The sequence below is a fragment of the Musca domestica genome, unplaced genomic scaffold (genome assembly GCF_030504385.1).
Source record: "Musca domestica strain aabys unplaced genomic scaffold, Musca_domestica.polishedcontigs.V.1.1 90, whole genome shotgun sequence".
Classification (NCBI taxonomy): domain Eukaryota; kingdom Metazoa; phylum Arthropoda; class Insecta; order Diptera; family Muscidae; genus Musca; species Musca domestica.
The window spans coordinates 383,496-397,116 of record NW_026712436.1 but is presented as its reverse complement, the minus strand read 5'-3'; the positions used below and the strand labels follow the sequence as shown (position 1 = coordinate 397,116).

The 13,621-nt window shown below is 35.8% G+C and overlaps 1 protein-coding gene across 1 annotated transcript in view; it reads right to left on the bottom strand.

Annotated features, from left to right (window-relative positions):
- The window catches only part of LOC101887270 (cell adhesion molecule Dscam2), a 332,543-nt gene that overhangs the window by 69,452 nt on the left and 249,470 nt on the right, over nucleotides 1-13,621 (bottom strand). The window contains exons 9-12 of the mRNA XM_059131918.1: nucleotides 8,377-8,467; nucleotides 7,627-7,714; nucleotides 3,590-3,738; nucleotides 3,347-3,470 (exon numbers count right to left, since the gene is read on the bottom strand). Coding sequence (XP_058987901.1) covers nucleotides 3,347-3,470; nucleotides 3,590-3,738; nucleotides 7,627-7,714; nucleotides 8,377-8,467 — 452 coding nt within the window. The remainder of the gene's footprint in view (nucleotides 1-3,346; nucleotides 3,471-3,589; nucleotides 3,739-7,626; nucleotides 7,715-8,376; nucleotides 8,468-13,621) is intronic.

The following is a 13,621-nucleotide window of genomic DNA, read 5'->3' as shown; positions in this document are numbered from 1 at the left end:
CCTGATGCTTATTTCGGATTTTATAAACGTTTTGGTTATTCAAAATTTTGACCCTTTGTGGGGGAGGATCTCTACCTTTTTTTAAACTGATACTGTGTTTTGATTTAAATATTCAGACAAATGGAATCCGATGTCAATTTCGCTTTTATGAGCTTCATGGATATTCAAAATTTCGACCTTTTGTGGGGGAGGCACCAGAAGGAGTGAACCGATATATTCCATCTTAACGCCAGATCTTGGGTTTATGAAAATATTGGGATGTGTGAAATTTTAAGACAATCGGATTCTTACATCACATTTTATAAGAGTTAAAGTTATTCAAAATGTTGACGCTTTGTGGGGAAGGTACTTGATGGAGTGAAATGATAATATCGATTTTTCCACCTGACCTAGAACTGATGCAAATATTAGGATATGCAAATTTCGAGCAAAATAGAATTATCGCTTCTATTTCTGTGCAGAAAATATATTTTTTTTAAATTTCACTTATTGGGGGAGTTATCAGAAAGAGTAGATCGATGTATCCCATCTTAACGCTAGAACTTGGGTTTACAAAATTATTGGCATTTGTGAAATTTGAAAACAATCAGACACTTACATCACATTTTACTAGAGTTGTAATTATTCAAAGTTTTTACCCTTTTTGGAGAGGTACTTGATGAAGTGGACCGATAATGTCCGTTTTCGCCCCTGACCTGGAACACAAATATTAGGATTTGCAAAGTTGGAGGAAAATCGGATTTTAGTTTCTCTTTCTGTGCAGAAAACATATTTTTTGAAAATTTCGATCTTTTGTGGGGGAGGCTCCAGAAGGAGTGAACCGATATTGCCCATCTCCGAACTCCATATAAATTTGACAAACATATTGCGATGTACCAAGTATGGACTAAATCAGCTACTCACTTCGAGAGTCATCGTGCGCACCATCAGCCAGACAGACAGCCACACAGACGGTATCCTTTTTTCATGAATCATTAATGACCTAGATTTTCTATTTTTTGTGCACCAAACGTGTAATATCTGCCCAAATAGTATGGAATTTTGCATATACGAACAAATTAAGCCTGGAAATAAATATGCCAAATTTGGTCGGTTTCGATATAGGCATATATATAGTGCTCAACCGATTTAATATTTTTGTCCTCCGCACCCGTATTATGCACTCTGTAACAACGACATTTTGGGAAATATATCAAATACAGCTCAGAAATACCTTCAACAAATTTTATAGAGATCGGTTTAGATTTAGATGTAGCTCCCATATAAATCTTCGTCCGATTTGGCTTTTATTGTGCACCAAACATGTAATATTGACCCAAATCGGATGAAATTTGGCACTTATGATCAAACTGAGCCTAGAAACAAGTATGTCAAATTTCAAATCGGTTCAGATATAGCTTTGTTATATTTTTATACCCTCAGTCACATGGCTAGAGAGGCTAAACATCATTTTATACTGACAAAACGTGCCTAGTCGAAATAACGATTTTAGACCCTAGGTCTCTTTGGACCAAATCCGTTTCAGGAGATTTGGATGTCCGTCCGTCCGTCTGTATGGCTGGCTGGTGCACACGATAACTCTCAAAACGAGTATCCGATTTGGCCCAAACTTGGTACATCGTAGTATTTTTGTCTAACTCAGATCGATGGGAAACATGGGTTCATTTACTGGTACCTCCTCTACAAAAGGTCAACATTTCCATAGAAAATAATTTACCACATAGGAAAAGAACGGATAATCTTTATTTCTTCAATGCTTGCAAATCGTGATATTTGTATTACCGCAAGATCGGGTGCGAGAATGGACAAGATCGGACTACTCCTTCTAGTACCTCCCTCACAAACGCTCATAAAATGCAAAATATACTGCAGATTCTCCTCAAATTTCTCTTTATATCAATATTTTTACCATTACAAAATCTAGTGTAAAGGAGGAGTATAGTGGACCACTCCTTCTGGTACCTCCCCAACAAAGAGTCAACATTTTAAATAACCAAAACGTTCATAAAATACGAAATAAGTATTCGATTATTTTCAAACTTCGCACATCCCAATATTTTTATCGAAACAAGATCTGATATGAGGATGGGATTTATCGGACTACTCTTTTGAATACCTTACCCACAAAGGGTCATAATTTGGAATATCTAAAACCCTCATAAAATGCGAAATAAATATCGGACTCTTTTAACATTTCGCACATCCCAATATTAAAATTATTACAAGATGGGATGTGAAAATGGAAAATGCCGGTTCACACCTTCTGGTACCTCCCCCACAAAGGTCAACATTTTAATTAAAATGGAATATATCGGTCCACTCCTTCTAATACCTCCCCCACAACGGGTCAACATTTTGAATAATAACTATTATAAAATGTGAAATAAGACCCCTATTTTCCATCAAATTTCGCATAACCCAATATTTCTACCAACACAAAATTGGATACGTAGAACGGATAGAACGAACATTCCCTTCTGATTCCTCCCCTACAACGGATCAATATTTTGAATAAACAAACATTAAACAACCTAACAAGATCTACTATGGATATCTAGATCTACTATGGAGATATAATAAATTGTTCCTCTCTTTCTGGTACCTTCCCTACATAGGGTCAAAATTTTGAATAATTAAACTCTCATAACATGCGAAATATGTTCACGATTTTCTTCAAACCTTGTATATTACAATATTTTTACCAACAAGAGATCTGATTTGAATATGAAATGTATGGTACCCCTGGTACCTTCACCTTCATTATGAATAATTATAGCTCTTATATATGCGAAACGAATCAGCGATTTACTTCAAAAATCGTGTATATGGGGTATGTTGACCACTCTTTCTGTTAACTTCCAAAAAATTGAGCATTGTCAACAAGTATATATACTTTATCCAGACCTGCCATCTCCATTGATTGTATCAGACTAAGGTAATAAGCAAACTGGACAATACTTTTCTACTCCATCGATAGCTCTCCTATAGAGGGTCAACATTTTGAATAATAATAAAACATGTCAAAATATACTTTAATAAACGGATATAGGCTGAGGGTACCAATCTGTCGGCAAAACCGACTGATACTCTTTAATTTGTTTATTTTTATTTGCTATATGAAGCTCTACTAAATATATAAAGGGGTGTAGGGTATTATAAAGTCGGCGCCTCCCGACTTTTAAACTTTCTTTACTTGACTCCTTCTGGGAGTTTTTCAAATTTCTTAAAACCGAAATCGTTAAAGTTAGATAACTGATAAATTTCGTTGTCGATTTATTCCAAAGCATTTTAAAAAATTTCCAACAGATGCCATTTCATGTCCTCACAAAAATTATACCTAACTCACCTCCCAGTTGCAGCTCAGCCGTCGATTGTATTTGTTCCCATTCATTCGATACAAAACACTGATACATGCCAGGATCATCTTTTTGTACTTTCTTTATTATGAGTCGTGGGGGATCTGAAAGAATCTGAAAAAAAGAAAACGAAGAAAAAGAAAAGAAAAAAATACCAATTAATATTTCTGGTGTTGACACACACACACACAGACTGACACTCTGCAAATTTCCTCAGCTCACAACAAACTTACCTCCACCCGATTATCTCTCAGTATTGGCTTGCCGTCGTGCAACCAATTAACATCGTGCACCGGATGTCCGGTTACAATGCATTGGAACTGTGCATCCTTATCGACATCTACAGTTTGTACTTGGGGTTGTAGATGAGCCGTCAGCGGTGCTGCCAAGGGCCAAGAAAGTCATGAAATAAACAAAGAGAGAAAATTGGAAAAGAGTAGTACGACAAGGTAAAGGAAGGTGTTGTTTTGTCAAAGAATCCATTTAAGTTTTCGGCTTTTTCAAAAAGCTATACTATGAAATAAAATAAAACCTCTGGAATTTACATAAAAATGTTAAAATGCTAAAATTTTAAAAATCTCTCAAATCAGGAGTATGGTTATATAGGAGGATATACAAAAAGTACATCCAATGTTGACAAATTTTGGCAGATAAATTGACAAATAAATAAATTGAAAAAATACGGTAACTCAAATCAGAGATAGTGTAACATGTTTCTTCCAAACTGTGGAGAGTATTAAAAGTTCAGCCTGCCGAACTTAGCTACTTTTTTACTTGTTTTTCTACTCAAAAAAACTTGGAAATAATTTGGAACCCCATATGGAGTGAATTTGCAAACGTTATCCATCCGTCTGCTGCAGCCTTATGGTTATAGAGGGTATATAACATTTAATGCCCTAAAATGTTTTTCATAGCCATGTCCGTCTGGCCGAATGGTGCGCCCAATAACTTTCGAAGGGGGTATCTTAATTGTTTTTAACCTATAACACACTAAGTTCAGTCACGAAAATTTCCCCCAATTTTAATTATCAGTGATATCCTGAAACCGCAGCATTGTGTAACGCCAAAAAGAGAAGACAAGGAGAACCCTACCCTTCTGAAACTGGTGATAATCGGATTAGATTTGGATATAGTATGGTAGCTATAGTGTCGTTCGAATCTAATGAATTTTTGTTCTCACGGCCAAGTCCAGTAAAGAAGTATGTGTGGCAGTTTTGGCGAATAGCGGTTCAGATTAAGATAAGGTATTTCGGTATTTCACTGATTGGGACTACAATGAATTTTGCATTTTGAGTTCTAATTAGACGGATTATTGCCATATGAAAGAAGTAGGTCCACGATTTGATATAGATGTGTCGGTCATTTTTGTTTGTTTGAATGTGTTCGCAAATTCTTTTAGCAAAATCACGATATAAGTCCTGGGGTTGGAAAACAAGATCCCTATTCTAGTCAGGAGAGATCAGTAGTTAACATAGATTTGTTCTCTAATTTCAAAAAAAAAACAGGTGAAACAGCAGTAAATACCCTCCACCATTTGGAACGAATTTGTGAGGTACCAATATACGAGAGCTATACGAAGATTTGAATCTGTATAGCAATTTTCTGTCTCAGGCTGTAGTACCCATCAGGAATTTCAAATTTGAAATAATTCTGGTGAATAATGTACCTAGAATCATCAAAATACCGAATATAGGGAGGTAACGATATATGGGGGCTACATAAAGACCTAGACCTGCATGACCAATTCGCTGCCATAGACTGTAGTACCCATTAGCAGCTTCAAATACGAAATTTGAAATCATTCCGGCGAATATTTAAAAAAAAAGGAAAAAAAGCAGCTAAGTTCCGGCCGTGCCGAACTTTTTATACCCTCCACCATTTGGAAGAAAAAAGTCCATTAAAAATTTGGCTGAAATCATGAAAGTACCGAATATGGGAACTATACAATATCGTGGACTTTTATAAAAAATTCTCTGCCAGGGGATAAAGTAATCACAACGAACTCCTTTTGTGGAAAAAGTGGGTAAAATCATCAAAATAATGAATATCGGGAGGTGCCGTTATATGGAAGATATAAGATATCGTGGACCTACATAGGTAATTCTCTTTAAGGGAATAAAGTACTCCAAAGAACTCCTTGTTTTGAATTTTAGACAATTCCATTGAAAAATGTGGCTAATCTCATTAAAATACCGAATATCGGGGGTACCGTTATATGGGGACTATACGATATCGTGGACCGTTATAGCCCATCTTCGAACTTGACCTGCCTGCAGACAAAATACAGATCTGTGCAATATTTTAGCTTTCTATCTTAATTCGTTTTGACTGTAGCGTGATTTCGACAGACGGACGGACGGATAGATGAGTTACAAACGGAATGATGAACTTAATATACTCTGAATACTTTTTATGGTGGAGGGTATAAAAATATCGAATACAGGAAGGTACCATAAATGGGTGCAATATATATGGACCTGCATAGACAATTTATGCGAAGACCTGGACCTGTCTATACAATTTGTTATTATACCCTCCGCCATAGTATGGAGGGTATATTGAGTTTCTCATTCCGTTTGTATCACCTCGAAATACACAATTTAGACCCCACAAAGTATATATATTCTTGATCAGCATAAAATTCTATGTCGATTTAGCGATGTCCGTCCGTCTGTGGAAATCACTCTAGCTTCCGAATGAATTGAAGTAGATTGATAAAATTTTGCTCAAATGTATGTTATGTCTTTTGGTATTGAAAATGGGCCATGTAGGTCCACGCTTTGGCATAGCCTCCATATAACGGTACCTCACGATATTCGGTATTTTAATGATTTTATTGACATTTTTTCACCAGAATTGTTTCAAATTTGATATTTGAAGTTCGTAATGGATACTAGAGCCTACGACAGAAAATTGTCTGTGCAGGTCCACGCCTTCATATAGCCCCATAAAACGGTACCTTCCGATATTCGGTATTTTGATTTTATCGACATTTTAAACGATTTTTTTAAGTTTCGCATTTGAATATTTTAATGGCTTATGACAAATGTTACCTACGCAGGTTCATGTCGTCGTATAGACCCTAATATAATAGCTACATTCGGTATTTTTAAGATTTTAACAGAATTTTTGACGGATTTTATTGTTTTTGAGAATTGCCAAATTCGTTCCAAATAGTGGAGGGTATTCAAAGTTCAGCCCGGCCGAACTTACAGCTTTTTTACTTTTTTTTGTACTGCGTTAGAATTGAACTCGAAACCTTATGATTTGTAGCAGTGCCTATTGTGCCTCTGTTACCAACATTAGCTGTTGTTTAGAGTCTAACAACTACATCAACAACTCATCTTAGTTTTTTCTTCATTTACCGACTCCGAGTTTCGAACTCATAACCTTCGGTTTTATAGCCGAATAGCAGACTCTGTGTCCATTACTTGGTAATGATTTTTTTTAGCTTAGACTTTTTTGGGAATGACAAATTATCTTCAAAATACCTCCTTTCAATGGATTATTCGGTTTATATGGCTTTTGCTTTGAAATTTGCCATTCAGTCCAAATATATATATAGTAATTATAATTATATACTACCCTAACCCTTAATTTGCAAATTATGACCCTGAGAACGTTCGTCAGTTTGAACAATATCTTCGCTTCACCTACTTCGCAGTTGTCTGGGCGATATTTTTCATCTTCGCTTTATTAACAACGCCTGTGTTTCCTTTTACGTTCATCCTTGCTTTTCATGTTCATTAACAAATTCTTCGAACTGTGGGAAAACTCTTTTCGAGAACAGGTGACCAACTTTATAATGTTGTCGATGTAGTTGGCAATATTGGTGCGGATGCTGGTCTCAAGGACGTAGCATACGTATATATTTTTTGTCATTGGCCTGTGTTTACTTAATGAAAATTTAATTAAATTATGCAAATAACCATCGCTCGCCCGCTCTCTCTCCCTCCCTCTCTTTCTCGTTTCGTTAATGAAATGGAGGCCATTTGGCATGTGTCGTCGTCATCGTCGTTTTCTGCCATTGCCTTCAGCCAAATTGTATCTAATGCATATTCGTTTAGTATCCTCGGGACGAAGGGCCATGGGAATGGCCGGAGATGATGGTATGATGAGAGATACTTACATTAAATAAATAAAATCGCATCAAATTTCTTTCCCAACCCATCACTTTCAATTGGGATAGCATTGAGTCGTAGGGAATGGACAACTCAAACTGGAAGAAGTGACAAATCTCTGGGCGGAGACATAAGGATCTCCAACTTACCTGTGACTGTTAACGAGACTTGTATCGTTTCCTCTCCAGCGGTATTGTTTACCCAGCACAAATACTTGCCGGTATCATCGAGACGTGCCTGTGCGCATAATTTCAAGTGGGAAAAAGTAGAAATAAAAAATAAACAAATAAATATTCAATAAAGTGATGACATGTAGAAATATTTTCCTTTTTTTTGATGTTGGCAAATGGCTTAGTTGTTTATTGTTGATTTTTTGGGTGGTTTTCTACTTCAGTTTAAATTATTGGTGCTCTGAAAGCTTGAAAGATATGATGCAAATCAGATCTGGAGAGAAGTAGCCAAAGAGCCATGGATACAGGTAAGTGTTTGTACATTTAAAGTGGGATGAAGGACATTTTTAATAGCAATATATAAAAACTTGTAGGTTCCTATATGTATTCTGAATCACTCCTTCATATGAAATCAGTTCGGAAATTAAAAATAATGATTTCGGGCCATAGAAAAACAATTTCAAGTGCCGTTTTTACCCATAAATATGGAGATCAAATTTATGCTTTTATGACATTTAAAATAGACTTTACCATAACTTCCCTGTATAATATGCGACTCCAAACACCAAGATTTAAGTTGATTAGTTCAAAAAAAAAAAAAAAAAAAAAAAAAAAAAACGCCCCTTTGACCCATCAAGGCCACAATAAGCCAACTGAACCATTGGCTAAAAAAAATTTCGTCAAGGTTAATTAAAAAAAATAACCTCCACCCGTAATATTTTAACATACCTTACTTATTTTCAAAAGTCCTGCCGATACAATCGATATTCGATCACTTAGTTGCAGGGGCAACAGCTGCTCGTTTTCCTCTTTAAACCATCTGCAAATGAAAAAAAGAATATTTTTAATTTTATAATCTACTAGCTGGCCCGGTCCGCGTTGCCGTCCCGTAGTTATAGTCTTTGATGCATACTTGAACTAAAAACAAGTAAAAAAGCAGTAAGTTCAGGCGGACCGAACTTTGAATAGCCTCCACCATTTGGAACGATTTTGGCAATTCCCAAAAACAATAAAATCCGTTAAAAATCCTGTTAAAATGTTAAAAATACCGAATGTAGACGTTATATTAGGGCCTATACGAGGACGTGGACCTGCGTAGGTAACTTTTGTCATAAACCATTACAATACTCAAATGCGAAACTTGAATAAAACAATTCGGTGAATAATGTAGTTAAAATCATCAAAATTCCAAATATCGGGAGTTACCGTTATATGGGGGTTTTACGAAGACGTGGATCTGCACAGACAAGTTTCTATCCTAGACTGCAGTATTAATTACGAAATTCAAAAACCAAATTTGAAACAATTCCTGTGAATAATGTCACTAAAATCATCAAAATACCGAATGTCGGGGGTATTATATGGGGGCTATACGAAGACGTGGACCTGCACAGACAATTTTCTGTCTTAGGCTGTAGTATCCATTACGAACTTCAACTACCAAATTTGAAACAATTTCGGTGAACAATATGGCTAAAATCATCAAAAGACCGAAAAGGGGAGGTACAATTATATGGAGACTATACCAAAACGTGGACCTACGTGGCCCATTTTCAATACCAAAAGTCCTGCAGACATAATATACATTTGAGTAATAATTTATTAACCTACTTAATTTTGTTCGCAAGCTAGAGTAATTTCCACAGACGGACAAGCGGAGGGACATCGCTAAATCGACATAGAATTTTACCCTGATCAAGAATATATATACTTTCTAAAATGTATATTTCGAGGTGTTACAAACGGAATATACCCTCCATACTATAGTGGAGGGTATAAAAACGCAGTAAATTCGGCTGTACCGAACTTTAAATAGCCTTCAACATTTGGAAGGAATTTCTAAATTCTCACAAAAAAAAAAAAAAAAAAAAATCCGTGCAAAAATACTACTAATATCATAAGAATGCTGAATATAGGGAGTTACCATTGTGTTGGGTCTATACGACGACTTGGACCTGCATATGCAATTTTCCCAATTAGGAACTTTAAATACGAAATTTGATCAATCCTGGTTAATAATTTAGCTAAAATCATAGTCGAACATAGGGAGGTGGCGTTATATAGGGACTTTACAAAGACCTAGACCTGCATATCCAATTTTCTGTCATAAGATGTAGTACCCATTGGGGACTTCAAATTCCAAATTTAAAACATTTCCTGTGAAAAGTATCACACAAATCAAAATACCGATTATCTGAACGTACAATCATATGGGGACTATAACAAAACATAGACTTATTTTGACATTTCTATGCAAGGATGTTTCTTACATAACGGGAGCACAAGCTGTCAATTTACAGCAAATTCGGGTTAATATTGTGACAAAAAAAAAAAAAAAACACCCAAAAACAAAACTTTAATCTGTCGGTATAATTATATGGGGGCTATACCAAAACGGTATACATACATAAGTACATATTTTCATAAGTACATATTATCATAAGTACTTTTAATACTTCTTTTTTACGTATTTCTAGATCCACATTTTTATATCAACCCCACTGCACAGAACGTGATCCAAATACCCAATAGAGGATATCCAAATTTCTTCTTTCTCCAAATCCAAAAAAAGAACTATTCGTACTTCTTGTGGTACGTTTTTTTCAAAACCACTTCCAAATCTAAATCCTACACTCTAAGAGTGACGCCCAATCCGTTCACCCAATGCTAAATTTGTACCATTTTGTACTTTTTGCCCTACAAAGCGACCTCAATATCAAAAGCTCCATCCGTTCATCCAAATTGTACAAAAAAAATAGTTAAGATTTTAAGTCTATCCTTTCACATATTACCAAATGGTACAACATTTAATGCTTTTCAGCCACAAGGCTACAGAGGGTATATATCATTTGATAAGGCCAAAACGTGCCTCATCGAAATAACGGTTTTAGACCCTAAGTCTCTTCAGACCAAATCCGTTTCGGCATGTTTGGTGTCAAATTAGCGATGTCCGTCCGTCTGTCTGGCTGGTGCGCACGACAACTTTCGAAGGGAGTATTAGATTTGGTCCAAACTTGGTGCGTCGTAATATTATTATCAAACTTAGATCGAGTTCGGAGTTCGTATGGACAATATCGGCCCACTCCTTTTCCGAAATTTTTGAAAAATTTTACTGCACAAAAGGAGAAAAGGTAGTCCGATTTTGCTCCAACTTTGCAAATCATAGTATTTGCATTAGTGCTAGATCAGGTGCGAAAATGGACAATATAGGTTCACTCCATCAAGTACCTCCTCCACTATTGGTCAAACTTTTGAATAATTACAATACTTATAAAATGTGATGTAAGAGTCCTATTCTCTTCAGATATTACACATCACAATCTTTATGTTAACCCAAGGTCTGGTGTTAAGATGGAATACATCTTTCCACTTCATCAAGTACCTCCCCCACAAATGGTCGAAATTTTCGAAAATATATATTTTTTGCACAGAAAGAGAAACGATAATCTGATTTTGCTCCAACTTTGCAAATCCTAATATTTGCGTCAGTGGTAGGTCTGGTGCGAAAATGGATAATATCGGACCACTCCATCAAGTGCCTCTCCCACAAAGGGTCAACATTTTGAATAATTAGAACTTTTATAAAATATGATGTCAAAGTCCGATTGTCTTCACATTTCACACATCCTAATATTTTTATGAACCCAAGACCTGGTATTAAGACGAAATATATCGGTCCACTCCTTTTGGTACCTCGCCCAAAAAAATATTTTTTTTTCGAAATTTTGAATATCAATTAAGCTCATAAAATGCGAAATTAACATCCGATTCCATTTAGAAATGGCACATCTGAATATTTCTATCAAAACAGGATATGTTATAAAGACGGTAGAGATCGGACCATTCCTTCTGGTACCTCCCCCACAAAGGGTCAAAAGTTTGAATATACATGAAGCTCATATTTCTCTTCATATTGCCCTTCATATTTCACACTTCCCATTATTTTTAATAACACAAGAACTGCTGTGAAAATGGGAAATATCGGACCACTCCTTCTGGTATCTCCCCCAAAAAGGGTCAAATTTTTGAATATACATGAAGCTCATAAAACACGAATTAACATGCATTCCATTCGGACTTGGCCCAATTGAATATTTCCATCAACACAAGATATTTTATAAAATGTTAGAGATCGGACCATTTCTTCTGGTACCTCCCCACAAATGCTCAAAATTGCAAATAACCAAAACGATCATACAATCCAAAATAAGCATTCGGCTATCTTCAAATTTCTCACATGTCATTAGTTAATATCATATCATTGTACCCTCCACATTGTATGGAGGGTATATTTTTTTTGTTTGTCATTCCGTTTGTCACACCTCGAAATATACATTTTAGACCCCACAAAGTATATATATTCTTGATCAGCATAAAATTCTATGTCGATTTAGCGATGTCCGTCCGTCTGTCTATCTGTCCTTCTGTGGAAATCACTCTAGCTTTCGAACGAATTGGAGTAGATTGATAAAATTTTACTCAAATGTATTTTATGTCTGCAGAACTCTTGGTATTGAAAATAGGCCATGTAGGTCCACGTTTTGGTATAGCCCCCATATAACGGTACCTCCCGATATTCGGTATTTTGATGAATTTAGCGACATTATACACCGGAATTGTTTTAAATTTGGCATTTGAAATTCGTAATAGATACTACAGCCTAAGACAGAAAACTGTCTGTGCAGGTCCACGTCTTCGTATAGCCCCCATATAACGGTACCTCCCGATATTCGTATACTTTGTTGATTTTAGCGACATTATTTACCGGAATTCTTTCAAATTTGATATTTGATGTTCGTAATGGATGCTACAGCCTAAGACAGAAAATTGTCTGTGCCGGTCCACGTCTTCGTATAGCCACTGTATAACGGTATCTCCCGATATTCGATATTTTGATGATTTTGGCTACATGTTACCGATTTTTCTTAAGTTTCGCATTTGAATATTGTAGTGGCGTATTACTAATGTTACCTTTGCACTTCCATGTCGTCATATAGACCCAAATATAACAGCTACTTTCGGTATTTTTAAGATTTTAATAGAATTTTTAACTGATTTTATTGTTTTTGAGAATTGCCAAATTCGTTCCAAATGGTGGAGGATATTCAAGGTTTTGCCCGGCCGAACTTTTTTACTTGTTGTCATATCATTAAATATCGGCGCACTCCTTCTACTACTTCCCCCAAAAGGGGTTCATAATTTTGAAAATCAAAACGCTCATAAAACGCGAAATAAACATCCAACTCTCTTCAACTTCCACACATCCAAACATTTTCGTTAACGTAATATATATTATGAAGATGATAGATATATACCAACCCCTTCTGTTACCTCACCTACAAAGGGTCACAACTACTTAACCAGAAATCTCGAAATTTATGATTTCGTATAAAAGTGCATATAAATGTTCGATTTCCTTTAAATTTTGCACATACCAATATTTTTATCGGTATTAGATTAAGTGGAATATTTCGTTCCGCTATATCATGTACCTCACGCATATTTCCACTTTTTCCAAAAATTTGCACATATTTAATATAAAGTATAGGAAGTTGACGATATAGACCTAATCTGTCACGTTGTAATATTTATATCCGAATTAGGTCAGATACGAATTTGACAATATTGGCCAACTTCTTCGGTACCTCCCCCATAAAGCGTCAACAATTTGAATAATCATAACTCAAGGCTGGGTACCCCACATCTGTCGGCAAAACCGACTGATACTATTTAACTTATTATGAAATAACATTAGAAACATTCTCTTTCACCTTCAAAAGGATGAATTTTCCATTCGCTTTTTCATAGCTGCTTTAACCGTCCGTTGTAGAACAGGACATTTTACTTGATTTCTGTGAAGGAATTTAATTAAATATGGCCTCGTAAAAAATATCTTACCCTGAAAATAAATGGAGCATTACGAAAATGTTACAAACATCGCTCTCACGCCGACACCGAGCTATTTAGGTAGTAC